The sequence below is a fragment of the Amblyomma mixtum genome, chromosome 7, assembly GCF_055824585.1.
Source record: "Amblyomma mixtum isolate Tamu chromosome 7, ASM5582458v1, whole genome shotgun sequence".
In the NCBI taxonomy this organism is placed as follows: domain Eukaryota; kingdom Metazoa; phylum Arthropoda; class Arachnida; order Ixodida; family Ixodidae; genus Amblyomma; species Amblyomma mixtum.
Genome location: NC_143018.1, coordinates 86,467,056 through 86,482,579, shown reverse-complemented (window position 1 = coordinate 86,482,579; position 15,524 = coordinate 86,467,056). Strand labels below are relative to the sequence as shown.

General features: G+C 50.6%; 1 protein-coding gene across 1 annotated transcript in view; it reads right to left on the bottom strand.

Moving 5' to 3' along the window:
- Positions 1-15,524, bottom strand: part of LOC149336715 (uncharacterized) — a 68,352-nt gene that overhangs the window by 19,803 nt on the left and 33,025 nt on the right. Inside the window, exons 3-4 of the mRNA XM_089554220.1 lie at positions 13,263-13,518; positions 10,474-10,640 (exon numbers count right to left, since the gene is read on the bottom strand). Coding sequence (XP_089410346.1) covers positions 10,474-10,640; positions 13,263-13,518 — 423 coding nt within the window. The remainder of the gene's footprint in view (positions 1-10,473; positions 10,641-13,262; positions 13,519-15,524) is intronic.

Genomic DNA, 15,524 nt, shown 5'->3' with positions numbered 1-15,524 from the left:
GACACATTGTGTATGTACGGCACAACGACCACTCTTCGTTTCCGCGGCGGTTCTTCGATCCCGTTGCTGGCTCGTGCTTCTTGTTTTACTTCCTTCAGAAGGCGTTGACTAACGGAAGTCACAATGCCCGGAGGGTACCCAGCGTCAAGAAGACGGGCCACCTGACCGCTGAAACTTTCTTGCATGAAATGAGCGCAAGATTTTTGGATAGCGTTCTTCAGGAACAGGCCGGCGATCCCTCTCTTAGTCAGCTTGGAGTGAGCCGAACGGAATGGTAGCAGCTTCTTGCAGCTCCGAGGCTCATACTTCCAGCAAGTATGACCTACTGAAAACCTGAGCCTTAAATCTAAAAACCGAAACGAGCCTTCCAACAGGACCTAGTGTGTCACTTGCAACGGCTTCAGGCATTGCTTAAAGATGTCAAAAGCATCCGAGATCGCGGTCTCAGCCTCAGTATCCGTCGCCCCAGTTCTCAGCGACCTGTTTCTTGCCAGGAAGGACAGAAGCTTGCTGTCACCCTTATCAGGGTCTTCCGTGGTCAAGGTATTTCGTTTCGTAGACGACTACCTAGTCCTCTTCGACATACGACGGATACTGAGGCTGAGACCGCGATCTCGGATGCTTTTGACATCTTTAAGCAATGCCTGAAGCCGCTGCAAGTGACACACGAGGTCCCGTTGGAAGGCTCGTTTCAGTTTTTAGATTTAAGGCTCAAGTTTTCAGTAGGTCATACTTGCTGGAAGTATGAGCCTCGGAGCTGCAAAAAGCTGCTACCGTTCCGTTCGGCCCACTCCAAGCTGACTAAGAGAGGGATCGCCGGCCTGTGATAGAAGAACGCTATCCAAAAATCTTGCGCTCATTCCATGCAAGAAAGTTTCAGCGGTCAGGTGGCCCATCTTCTTGACGCTGGGTACCCTCCGGGCATTGTGACTTCCGTTAGTCAACACCTTCTGAAGGAAGTAAAACAAGAAGTACGAGCCAGAAACGGGATCGAAGAACCGCCGCGGAAAAGAAGAGTGGTCGTTGTGCCGTATATACATAATGTGTCACATTGCCTCAAGAAGATTGGTCGGCATAGTGAGGTTGACGTCGTCTTTTCGGCCCCTATGAAATTAGGGACTCTATGCGCACGTGTCAACGAGGGAAATGGCGAGCGTCGGCGGTGTAACACGGCACATCAGAACCCCTTCGTCGAATGTGTGGAGGGTGTGGTGTACGCCATACAATTTCATGCGGCAAGGTTTACGTCGGCCAGACGGGTCGTTGCCTGAATGAGCGGCTGAAAGAACATCGGTACAGGACGTTCGAGACAGGTACAGGCAATGTGGCGCTGCACCGGCGGAAATGCATCATCAAAGACCGAACTACATTAGACGCTTTGGGACGTTAAACCCCATAAACCAAACCAAAGACCGAACTACAGGGAAAGAAGAACAGTGCAATCCGGACTTGACTAGCTGTTCGGTCATCAGCAGGCACTCTGACCAGATAGTGCGGGAGATCAAGGAGGCTGCATAGATAGCCGGGCTGCAAGATAATTGTGTCAGCGCGCCTTAAATCGCCTTGTCAGATGCGGAGTGGCGCTTCTTGAAGAAGTGACAAGCAAAGATATTCTCTTTCTTTTTGTTGTTTGTAACCAGTATTTATGCCCATTTTTCACCCATTAAACGTCAGTTGGAAGTCAGCGCTTGTGTGTCCTCGTTCGTCGTGTGTCCTGCTGTTTTGCGCTGGTATTTATATTGTTACGTGCTTAGCACGCACGGGGCAATATTCACAGAGGGGATCGGTCGGAGCAGGATGGAAGCAGGAAGCCTACCAGCGTCCTTCAGCTCTTTCTCTTCCTTTCTCTCTGCTGGTCCTTCATCTTCTGCTTCTTCCGTCGAGGTTCTATGGAAGCACGTTACATTTCCCTCCTCGCAGACGAAGCCCGTCGGGCGAGTTAAATAGACCGTCTGGGATGGAATCGCTTGAGGCGGGCTACATGCACCACCTGAGACTGGCGTGACCGTCGACCACTAGCAGTTAGTCGTGATATAACGTAATTAACGTCACTAATGCACTCCAACACAACAAACGGTCCAGTGTAGTGGGATAGCAGTTTCTGACACAGACCACGCTTGCGTAGAGGGGTCCACAACCACACAATGTCACCAGGAACATAAGAAACTTCTTGGTGTTGGACGTCGTAGCGGTTCTTGGAACGCTCTTGCGAAGATAAAATTCGAACGCGGGCAAGCTGGCGAGCTTCTTCAGCTCTGCAGAGTGTGGTCGCAAGAGAAGGTTCGTCGTGGATGAAAAATGGTAGAATGGTGTCAAGGCCACAGCGAGGCGAGCGAGCATAGAGCAGGTAAAAGGGGCTGTAGCCAGTTGTCTCATGTTGCGCTGTGTTGTATGCATGAGTAACGAACGGGAGGACGCCATCCCAGTCTTTATGATCTGCAGCGACGTACATAGCAAGCATGGTGGTGAGCGTCCGATTAGTGCGTTCTACCACACCGTTCGTTTGGGGATGATATGGCGTGGAGTGGCGAAAACTGCAGCTGCTGAGGCGCTGCAGTTCCTTCGTTTCGTCATTCTTCAACAACGTCCGCTGTAAATTGGCGTCCACGGTCGCTAATGAGAACTGCAGGAGGGCCGTGCCGAAGAATGACGAAACGAAGTAAGAAGTTAGATACTTCAGACGCAGTAGCAGCTGGTATCGCGGCTGTCTCACAATAACGGGTTAAGTGGTCTACGCACACAAGAATCCATCGATTTCCTTTCGAGGACCGTGGGAAAGGTCCAAGGAGGTCAATGCCAACTTGCTCAAACGGGGCTGTTGGAGGTGTGATTGGCCGCAGTTTTCCAGGTGGACTTGAAGTCGGCAGCTTAAAGCGCTGGCATTGCACACAGCTGGCTACATAGTGCTGGATGGTTGAACGCATGTTAGGCCAGTAAAATCGTTGCTGTGTGCGGTGGAGTGTGCGTGTCACTCCCAAGTGCCCAGACGTGGCGTCGTCGTGCATCATTTCAAGAACTGTGATGCGTAGGTTTTCGGGTACGACAAGAAGCATGCGTGCTCCTCCAGAAGCGAAATTCTTCTTATAAAGCAAACCGTTGCGAATGCAAAAAGTATTCTTTACAGAATCTTGAGCGGCATCAAACAAAGAGGTTAATGTTTGGTCTTTGCGTTGCTCAGTTCGGAAAACTTGAAGATCGGGGAAGGCTTGTGAAAGTGACGCCAAGTATTCATCAAAGTTGTCTGCGTCGTCATCAGTCGTTTGAAGCGGCAAACGGGAAAGACAATCGGCATCTGAGTGTTTACGGCCGCTTTTATGCACCACAGTGAAATTAAATTCTTGTAGGCGCAAAGCCCATCGAGCAAGCCGGCCACAGGGGTCACGAAGACTCACTAGCCAGCAAAGCGAGTGGTGGTCGGTCACGACGGTGAAAGCATTACCGTACAGATAGGAGCGGAAGCGCTGTACAGCGAAAACAACGGCGAGACATTCTTGCTCAGTAACCGTGTAATTTCTTTCGCTCTTACTCAATGACCGGCTGGCATATGCTACCACGTGCTGATCGTGACCATGGCGTTGTATAAGTACAGCGCCGATACCGATACCACTTGCATCAGTGTGCACTTCAATTGGTGCAGATGGGCAGAAGTGGCGTAGGATGGGGCCCGAGGTCAAAAGAAATTTCAGATGTCGGAAAGCTGCGTCACATTCGCTGGTCCAATTGAACGGTGCATCTTTATGCAGCAAACACGTCAGTGGGTAAGCGATGTCCGCAAACCTAGCTATAAAGCGTCGAAAGTACGAGCAGAGCCCTAAAAAACTCTGCAGCTCTTTCACTGATTGAGGCACCGTAAAACTTTTGACAGCTTCAATTTTCTTTGGATCTGGTCGAACACCTTCTTTATCAACTAAATGACCAAGAACAATTGTTTCACGGTTCCCAAAATGACATTTCTTGGAATTGAGGATAAGGCCAGCTCGTTCCATGCAATCAAGCACAATATCCAGGCGGCTGTTGTGCTCACTAAACGTTTTGCCAAAAATTACAACGTCGTCCAAATAACATAAACAAATTTGCCACTTAAGGCCACGCAGGATTGTATCCATGAACCGCTCGAATGTTGCAGGTGCGTTACATAATCCGAAAGGCATAACGTTAAACTCGTAAAGTCCGTCTGGTGTTATGAATGCCGTTTTTCCCCTATCTGCAGCGTGCATGGGGATTTGCCAGTAGCCGGATCTCAAATCAATAGAAGAAAAGTATGAAGCGGAGTGCAGACAATCAATTGCGTCATCTATACGTGGAAGCGGGTAGACGTCCTTCTTCGTGGCCGTATTTAAGCGACGGTAGTCAACACAGAACCTCCATGTGCCATCTTTTTTCTTAACAAGGATAACTGGAGCTGCCCAAGGACTTGAAGACTCTCGAATTATGCCTCGCTTTAGCATCTCTTGAACTTGGTCATCTATTAACTTACGTTCAGTGGCTGAGACTCGATAGGGCTTCTGGCGTATAGGAGGTGCGGAGCCGGTGTTGATCGTGTGATGAATACGACTGGTAGGCGGTGGTGTAGAATCGTCTTTGGCAAAGTCGAACACGAACACGTGCTTCAGAAGGAGTTCCACTAGAGTGCGACGCTCGGTTGTGGGAAGAGCCTGATTAATCATAGCCTTAACTTGGGTCTCCATATCTCTTTTCACGTGCTGCTCACTGACAGAGTTGGTTAACGTCGCGACGGAACCTGACACACCTTCCTCTAAACGGGCGAGTTTGAGGCCCCGGGGCAACACAGCTGGCTCTTCAGAGTGGTTCACTGTCCACAGCTCAGCACGGCCTCTCACCACGGGAACGACGCAACGAGGCACGACGATACTCTTCTTAGAGCAGGCGAGTGTCGTAGGCTCTACCACAGCTTCAAAAGATTCGCACTGATTGTGAATAGAGGAAACCCGCACGAATGCTGCGGAGAAAGCTGGTACAATAGTGTCTTCTTCCACCGCAAATGCTCCAAAATCCGGTGTCGAGTTATCCACAAGAGCTGAAAGTAGTGAAGAATTCAAAGCAATTTCTCCCGTACGACAGTCTAAAGTTGCACCACACTCTTGCAGAAAATCAATTCCAAGAATCACATCATGCGTTGACCGTGGTAGCACTGCGAATTCTGTTCTAAACGTTAGACCACCAATAACAACATCCGAAGCACACACACCAAGTGGAACCAAAGGTTCACCACCGACACCACGAAATAACGCTGCACGGTCACCACTAAACATAACTTTCCTACCTAAACGGTTCTTAAACCTCAAACTCATAACGGATACGGTAGCACCAGTGTCCACAAGAGCCATTGTTTTCACACCATCAATAAACACTTCCAGTTTGTTCTTCAACATAAACACGGGCAGAGGTATATTGGACGTCATCGACTCGCCGGCGGCCTCACCTCCATTGGCCGCGCCTCCTAGTTTCCCGGAGGCGGAGGGGATGCACGACGTCGAGGAGAAGGTGACCGCCGTTGGCGCTGAGGTGGCGGCGTCACACTGCGGTCTGATGCAGGTGATGAACTCCGCAAAGTGCTCGGACGGTATGGGTCCCAAGCGGACGCTGAGGGTCGCTGCTGCGCGGTGTGCACTTGTCCGTAAGTAGGCGCTGGGGGTTGGCAGTCTTGAGAAGTCGGGAAACGACGGCGGCAATATCTAGCGATATGCCCTGCAATGCCACACCGGTAGCACAAAGGTTGAGAGCGCCAGCGACCGCCATAAAAGTCCTGGCGAACAAAGTCGCGACGTTGGCTGGAGCCAGGATCTCGCTGCTGACGAACAACGTCTTCTGGGTAGGTGGGCCTCCTTTCCGCCGGCTGGTGGCCATAACGTTGGGCAATGTTCCGATCGTCCATGGGCAAAGTGCCGTTAGGTTGAGCCCACGGAGTCGACAGGGCGGCAACATCTTCCTCCGGTGCAGAACTGTGCCGCAGATATTCTGTGCGGCAGAAGGTGTCCCGGGATCTGGACAATTCCTCGCGCACAATCTCTCGAATCATATCAGCCATAGAATTTGGAGGACAGGCTTCAACACTGGCTATAGAGGTGACATTGGCCAATCTTCCGAATTTAGGGGTAATTCGACGCAGCTTAAGAGCTTCAAATGTTCTGCAATGTTTTATAACGTCAGCGGTGGTGCTCAGGCTCTCTTTACTAATCAGGAAATTGTAAACATCTTCCGCAATTCCTTTTAGAAGGTGGCCGACTTTGTCTTCTTCAAGCATACTGGAGTTAACTAGCTTGCATAACTTTAAGATGGCTTCGATGTATGCCGTGCAAGTTTCTCCGGGTACTTGCGCGCGGTGAAGCAATGTCTGTTCCGCACGCTTCTTTGTTGCCGATTCATCCCCAAAATTTTTCTTGATTTCGGTCGTAAATGTTGCCCATGAACTCAGTGTATCCTCATGATTGTCGAACCAGTCAAGCGCAGTGGCGGCAAGGAAAAACACCACGTTAGCCAGTTTGGTAGCAGCGTTCCAGCGATTGTATTTGCTCACCCGCTCGTAGTGTTTCAGCCACTCGTCAACGTCCTCTTCAGGTTTTCCAAAAAATGTGCGGGGCTCTCGGTAATGTGGCCAGTTGTTCGCTGTGGATGTCCCGGGTTGCTCGGCATTGTCATCTCCAGGCATGTCCGATGGCAGTGGTGGGAAGCCTGCGAGTCTACGGCTCCTTCGGTAGATGGAATGCTCCGTGGTCGATACCCCGCACCTCCACCAAACTGTTACGTGCTTAGCACGCACGGGGCAATATTCACAGAGGGGATCGGTCGGAGCAGGATGGAAGCAGGAAGCCTACCAGCGTCCTTCAGCTCTTTCTCTTCCTTTCTCTCTGCTGGTCCTTCATCTTCTGCTTCTTCCGTCGAGGTTCTATGGAAGCACGTTACAATATGTTATGGATCACTAACTAGCCCGCACCCTTACCGTACTGTACTTTATTTCTAAGAAATTTGGATTCGAAGTTGAAAAGTTTTTCCTGCCGATCTTATTCAAACTTGGGACTCTCTTATGACGACACAAGACTGAAGTGAAACATGACGTGCACATGACGTAACGCAGACTCTGTGATTTCTGGCGGCCAGTAGTGCGGCCTAGCAGCAGCCGAAAAGAAAGCTACCGCCGGCCGCACGTTGAAGGCAACCGCACGTTGAAGGCAACTATCGGCTATTGCGGCCGTCGCTACTGTCGCTTCGTTTACGTTTGCACCGGCGTTTTGCCAGCGTTACGATGGAACCCGTTCTCGAAGTCGTGAACGAAGTTCTCGCAAATACCTTTAGCATACCGTGTACCTTGTTACCGTAAGCGGAATACCGGGAGCCCGCCTACCGCCGGTGAGCAGGCGCTGATTGGTCCCGATACTGCAGGCGCGCGCGTAGCTGCCGGGTACGTGGCGCCATCTGACGACGTCAAGGAGATTTGCGCATGCATTGGCTGCGCCTCAGTGATTCGTTGTTTCGTGTCTCAGTGTTGCTAGAACTTTTGGTTTTAGCAACACTGTTTTGTCCTATGACGTCATCACGCTTGTACTTGCGAGTTTTGGCCGGTGGCGGCGATACCTGTATTTTGGTTCTTGCTCTTTAGTACGTTACAAGAGCTTTGTTGTCAGGATGAGGGGCGTTTTTGTAATCGTGCGCTGGTATTCTGTTGATACAAGCGATCTTCGATTTCTCCTCAGTGTCCCTTTAATATCTACGTGATAGTTTTATAAGTTGGCAATACGTGTTATAACAACACAAAAAAAAGAGACGCTCACATACCCGGTGCCATCGCGAGTCTGGTTCTCAGCCTTATGTCATGCTGATTCGAGAAGACATGACCCACCAAACAGCCCCACTGTGCTAAAGGTAGTGTAGTCGTAAGGACTACACATGCGCTTGATAGATGTGGTCCATAGTAATATTTGTGTCGTCAAGTTGAGGCACCGGCTTCGAATCACTTCAGTAGCATGGTGACATCTTTGGAATCTTTCCACTGAATATTGTAACGGAAAATAGGGCGACAGGTCGCTAACCAGCAGAATACAGCAAGCAGCCAGCCAGCCAGCGCGAGACACTTCAACATCTTCGAAGACACTTCTGCGCCACCTGAGAACACCATGTGGCAATATTCACCTGCCTGCGGCATTAATATTGCCTTTCAGTCAGCAGCGTAATAGCTTTATACCTGACGTGACTCTCAAATAAATTGGTCGTTTAAAGGGGTGGAGACACCAAATTTGTGGTTCGCGCGTTCTTAGTTTCAAACGTTTCTTATGGCTCCAGGAAGCATGATACACACTCAAAGATTCGTATATTCACAGTGAATAATTTATTATAGCATTTTTAGGTGAACGATTTTCGGTTTCGGTTTCGGAACGCCGAGTTCTACAGTGACGTCACAGAGGGGGAAGATCAACTTCGCTTGGTCACGTGGGCCCACAAAAGTTGTGACGCACCTACTGCTGCATCGTCTGCTTTCCCACACACGTGCTGACCAGCGCATGAAGACAAACAACTGCACGTCTAGTCCCAGCAGCACGGATTCTGACAGATCTGATTCCAATGAGTGAGGACATCGACTTTTTTTTTTGTTCGCACGCTCATATCGCCTTCGCGGGTTCGCGTGAGGATGCGAAACACTTCGCAAAATGCCAGTAAGCATCGCTGCGCCGCTCTACCCAAGCTGCGCTCACAACCGGTGTCGCACTTCGCTGCCGTGCAGCAGTACCTGAGCGCTGCTTGGGATGGTGTACAAATATCACAAGAAAACACAAGATCGCCTTGTTATCAGAACTGCCAGCTATACTCGAGCAGCGACAAAGCATGTCTGCTTATGTTGGGAGCTTTCGGCAACGGCACCGCTCGCGGGCGCTCCGGGGGACGAGCTCTGCTACTGCCTGGCTGCCGTGCTCGTCGCTAGGCCTATAGCCTGTTTAGCAAGCGGCCGGCGCTTCGGAAGTCGCCTGCGCTATAATAAAGGGTCTACTTTTCACAAATAGCTGTAGTGTTAACAGAATCAATCTCTCAATAAAATAATAGTATGGTCAATCTCCTCGACCCTTCGGCAGCGCAGCTAGCGGGCGCCAGGCGAGCCGGACCCCAACGTCGCGCCAGCGGCAGCTGCTAGGCGCGGTTGTGAGAAATTTGCTCATATCACAGTTGTTACCTCTACTAGCAGCTCAGTATTGGTCAGCGATCCTCAAAAATGACACTTTTTTCGCATTTCTTGTCCCATGGTTTATTATTTACGTCAAGAACACTCTTTAGCTCGCTTTTATGACGTCGGCAGACGGTATCCAGGCTGACCTACCGGCCGGCAGGCTCGGCGTACTTCACGTCCGCACAAGAAAATACAAAACAGCCATGCTACCAGAAAGGATGCTTTCTAGATTCGAGATACGACAGCATGACTGTGCTAAAAGTGGATCATTTGGCAGCGACACTGCCTGCGGCAACGCCGGCCGACGACCTGCGCGCTGGTCCCAGACTGCCCTAGTCGTCGCTAGGCCTAGCTGCTTTCGTATATCGACTCCGCAGCTGAGGGCGCTTCGGGACTGGCCAGCGCTCAGAAACGTGCTCCGCTCGGCACCCCTTTACTGTGAACTCGTCCCATAATAAAAGATATTTTCGATTTCCACGACGTCTTCAGCAACAGAGCTAGCAGACGGCAGGCGAACCGCACCAGGTCGCAGCAGCACAAAACCGGCTGATGAAATTTGCTTGCATCGCAGTCATCACTTCTACCAGGAACTCGGTATTTGCCAACGATCGTCAGAAAAGATGCATTTTTGATGTTCATATATCCCAGGGTTTGCTATGAACGTGAGCAAACAATACTATCGCGTTCTTCAGATGCCGGCGTTCGGCACGAAGACTGGCGCAGACCGCCCGGCTCCAAGGAGTGCGCCCTATGTCATCATGACGCTGCCGCTCTCCGCGCTCGCATTGGCTACCGCTTCCCGTCGTTGTTGCCGCGAGCGGCCCGCCGTTGATATCTAGCAGGCCGGACGCAGGCAACGAGCTGCAATCGGACGTTGCGACGCTGTTCGCAACGGCGCGCCGCAAACCGAGCGAGTGGCGGTTAGCAGCAAACGCGGCTCGCTGGTGCGACTGCGCTCACGCGGCTGTGCCCCGCTCATCGTACGTCACTGTATTTTAGTATGACGTCACTAAAACTTTAATTTTTCTACACCTCTTGTGACGTCATGGTTGATGGCGCTAGCGATGGGTCTAGATCGTGAGAGTGAGCATTTAGGTAATCTTTGGAACCAAATTAAAATATTTTTTAAACGTTTGTTGCGTCCAACACTTGGCTGTGAGTGCCCTTGCATACATAGGAATCCCATAGCAGGCTTTTTATAGCTTCAAAATTTGGTGTCTCCAGCCCTTTAAGCGTAATAACTTGTAACAGAAACGTAATTTCACTTCGTTGGAGAGAGCTTGAAACGCGCCACTCACCGCTCAGAACACCCTTGACTACAACGGGCAGCTCCGAGAGGCTGCACAACCACTCGAGATCCTTCAGAGTGGCCCCCACTTTAGTGTCCATTCGAGACGAATATCCGCTGAAATCTGCCCTTGTACTGCGCGCGCTGTCCTCGTAAGAAGCCTGTAGGTTTGCAAAACTGCGAAGACCACAGAGGTAGCGAATTTTCAAACTACAGGTGTAGCGGAGTGCGATATAAGAATTTATCACTATTCACTGACATTCCCGTTAGTCAAAATGAAGCGTCAAATAATGATAAATAAACAATCATAAATTCGCCTAAATGAATTAAACTGATATACTGAAAAATTACATTGCATTAAAATAAATTAGCAATAGTGCTTACCCCGTTAACCCAAAGAAAATAACTCGAGGCTGGGGTTTCTTAACATGAGCAAGCATATTGCGTGAAATGAATTGTCTTTAATAAACGAAAGTATTTCCCACTTCCAACATTTTACGTTCGTCGCTCATAAACTCCAGCGTATAAATCATTTCAGCAGTGCACGCGTAATTTTTATGTGTGTCTCAGTTGCGGCTGGGTCAGTGCACGCCACATCCGGGTATTTAAAAAACAGCGGAAGCTTCGAGCATCGATAGAGCACAAAGTAGCATTACATTCAAGCATTCGCTTGAATGTGGTCGAGCAGGTACGTGGGGAAGTTAGTGAGCGTTTGGACATCGTTGAAGACGGAAGAAAGTCTCCTAACACAAGGACCGATCTAGAGCTCCTGGCTAGAACGTTTTTTTTAACATGTAAAAAGAATGGTCGCAGAATATGATAAGAGAAACCCATAAGTTACACGGAAGGTTAATGTCAAGTCTGTTGTATAACCTACGAAATGCTAAAATTAGATACAGACGTTTAGATTTTGTTTTTCCTGCGTGACAAGAACCCAGGTACTTGCGCTTTGTAACTCATACTACGTCTTGTGAGTGTTCCGAATACCGTGCACTGCAAAATGCGCAAAAAAGGAACGATGTTTCCATGTCACGGTCGAAACAAACACAAAAAAGGCCCTACTATACTGATGAATTTTAGAGCATCTGTATGGATGTTTCTCTGTTTTTCAGGCAATCGTGATATGTGTATGTTTTAAAAAATTCAGGGTGACGCTTTGTTGACCTAAAGCGTGGAGAGGCGAAAGCCTTAAGCGCGGTGTTGCTGCTTGTGTCACACATGTGTGGTTAAGGTGTTAAGCTTCGCTTCTGAATGAGGACCGCGATAGCGTCTTGCAACGCTGCCAGGGAGTCCACAGAACGCCATCGCCCGCCGCCACAGTAGTATCTCACTCTCCGACAGCAGCAGAAGAAACCGCCATCGCGCTGGCCATCGCTGAACCACGTACGCGCACAGTCCTCAGCGACTCCAAAAGAGCGATACAAAATTACTCGGCAGGTTTTATCTGCCGCCCCGCTGCACGCATCCTTCGCGGCTGCACTCCCGACCATAAGATCAATCTGGTCTGGGTACCCGCCCACGCGGGAAACTCTGGAAACGAAGGGGTCGACCGACTAGCCCGAGGACTAACCAACCGGGCGGCTGGCCCCACGGACCCAGACGCTCTTGCCGAGGCTCCCCAGACCTTTGCCGAAATTACCAACCTCTACAGAGAGATGAGACGCCAGTTCCCGCCTCCACACCCCGACTTGAATCGAGCGCAAGTCACCTTGCTCCGCAGGTTGCAGACACACACCATCCTTAGCCATTCTAGACTTTCACTCATCACAGACGGGGAATACGACCCCGTCTGCCAAAATTGTTACCAGGGAGAAATCGCCACCCAGGCTCACATCCTCTGGGGTTGCGCGGGAAATCTGCCCCCTCGAACCTTACTGCCAGCTCCCTCCGAAGATGGATGGAACCAACTCCTCAGAAGGCCAGACAAGAGCATCCAACTGGCACTCATTTCGTGGGTACAGGAAGTCGCCCCCACCTGGGCGCCACACCAAGCCCACCTGCCCTAAATCCCGCCAATCTATGGCAATAAAGTTGTTTCTCTCTCTCTCTCTCTCTCTCCCGTTCGGCTCTACGTCTTGCTTGTCGGTAAATTAGGAAAAGAAATGCATCTGTCGCGCATATCGCGGTGGACACCTGAATCTCGCCTTAAGAGAGAGAGAGAGAGAAAACTTTATTTACAAAGGAATTCGGGGCACGCCCCAGGGTCCCCGCACGACCCCACTGCACTCAAGTGTTTATGTTCCTGAGGTCCATAACACTGGCAGCACGGCCGGTGGCGATGGTCTGCACGGCCGGGTCCTCCGAATGCAGCAGGGTCTCCCAGTCCTCCCAGGTCTTGAGGTTCTCTAGGTCCCGCGGGGGAGGGTCAGCCGGGCAGAGGGAAAGGATGTGGAGGGAAGAAGCGAAGGCGCGCCTTTGTTCATTCCAAACCATCGAGCTGGCATGGCGGAGTGGTAGCATGCTCATCTCTCACTACGGACACCCTGGTTCGATTCCCCAACACGACCAGTTTCCTACTCAGTTTCATTTATTTATCTGGTCTGACTAGAAAGGTTAATTAGGCTACGTGGCTAATTAAGCAACTAACTAACGTCAGTCCCACTTGGAGATTCACTATACCATCCCTTTAATTGGTTGCATGGTTACTACCCAAAGTACAATTGCCCTTTTTGAAACTCGCGCACTTCGACGTCACGACCATTTCGACCAATTGAAAAGCATGACATTTCTGTCGACAAATCCTGCTTACAACGATGAGGCATTAAAGGCTTCCGCCTTAATAAAACTTGAATAGCGGACCTCATGCCCACTGGGAGATGGGACAGGTACTGGTGACGTGCGACAGCATTTCCTGGAACGTCGGTGTCCACAGTGACCACAATGGCCGCGTAGCCGTGGGCGGCCGCCCTCTTGACCAGGGACTCGGTGAGGGAACGGTCCTGGAAGATGTACGCCTGCTGCCACAGGACGCAGTCTGGAGCACTTGCCCTCACGTCTTCCAGGGACACGGTGCTCAGGGAGCCCAGGATCATTACTGTGCCCGCTTCCTGCGCAGCTGAGGTACGAGAAAGTAGAACAAACAGTGTTCGGACACTGGACCAACATGTTTAGAAAAATTTTATTTACATATGTACACATGCCAAGGTTACCAGGTACAGTGACATTTCCAAGAACACATGAGAATAAGCATGTAAGGCGAGCCAATTAAACAGCTACCATAAACATCTCTAACTAATATGAATTGCTCGTGGGCGATGTAAAACAGAATAGAATACCTATTGACACAAGGGTGAAAAGGCAATAATTTGACATTGAAATATTTAAAAAGACACCTTAGCGCCAGTTTGGCCTAAAAACCAGGACAAGACGACTATTATTCACAGAAATGAATGGGCACGACCATTGCCGGAGGAACTCTTCCTCACCCAAGAAAAAGAGTTCCTCGGACAAAAAACTGATGAGCTCCCGTCGGAGACGGCCGAGAATCGGCCACACAGCGCGGCGTCGAAAGCCACCAGCGACCGCGGCGCATCGACTGCGCCATAAACTAAAAAGACCCGCAACAATTAACAGGCGAGCAAAACGGCCGCTGGGGAATCGGCCGCGGGAGACGAAGTACGAAATGCCCTGCCCACGGAATCCCGCATGAACCGCGCGCCAAAAGACACGCGCTACCACGCAGGTGACTGTAGCGTGGCGATTAGATTCCGGGAGTGGGCAATTCGGACAGGTACTGGAGCGTAAAACACCCCATCGCTCTAACCGATCACAAGTAGGGAGCACTGCCCAGCCAAGTTTCCAGACAAAGTCGCGTAGATGGTCTGGGAGAGGTGTCGACGCTAAGCGCGCCCACTGAACGCGGCGCATAAGTGAGCGGCGAGCCGCCGGCACAACAGGCAACAATAGCGAGCCCATAATGTCCACCACACGGTCTGCGACGATGCTGACATCAGGTGCTACTGCTGTTACATGCCTGTAAAAGGCCACTGACGAGGCATAGAAAGCGGAAGGTTGCTCTGACTGAGGTCCATGATTAACAGGGGCCGCGGGATCCAAAAAGCGCAAAGAAGGGCCCAAAAAGTACCGAGTCAGGGTTCGCGCCGGAGACGCGTTTCCTAGCAGGATACGCAAAATACCCTTTAAAGCTAACAGCGAGGACGTAACAGACAAATTTGGAAAGGCAAAACCTCCTCTCTCCCGCGGTTGTCCAAGAACGGCACGAGCCACAAGCTCGGTACCGCCTGACCAAAAAAAAGAAAAAACTGTAGTCTGCACCCGCCTTATGACACGGAGGGGTGGTTTAACAGTATAGCAAAGGTACCAGAAGGCACCGAGAATGACTGACTGAACCAGGTAGCGCCTCTCAAGCAGAGGCAGGTCGAATGTCTGCGCCCTTCGCACACGAGCTGTAATGTCGTTGACGACCGAAGACCACACACCATCCCATATGCCAGAACAGTCGTAGGTCACACCTAAAATGCGCATCTGCGCGCACCACTGCAAAGGTATTGCAGATGAAATACGAGTCTGGGTAGACCCCACAAAAAAGTAGCAACTCTTCGAGTAATTAAGAGCAGCTCCAGACAAGGAGGCGTACTCACGAAAAACATTTAGAGTTTCAAGCAGGCTGCGTTCATCAGCTAAGTACAGAGTGATGTCATCTGCATAAGCAGTGACGCGTACCGCTTCGCTCCCTGGCAAAGCCAGACCTCTAATAAGGGAGTGGCGATTCACTGCCAAGAGGAAAGGCTCTAATGCTAAGACAAACAAAAGGGGGGAGAGCGGACAACCTTGACGGACGCCACGGCGAACATCAAACGCGGTACTTTCCCGGCCATCGAGGAACAGAGTGCTTGAAATATCTCTGTACATCTCTTTAATGAGAAGCACGAAAGAAGCTGGGAAACCGAAAGCATCCAGCGTCCCGTAAATATACTCGTGCTCTAAAAAGTCGAACGCCTTCTCTTGATCAAGGGAAACAAGAAGACCCTGGGCGCGCCGCCGTAAAGTATACGTTAGGATGTCTCGCGTTACAGAAGATAAACTATGTATTTCACGGCC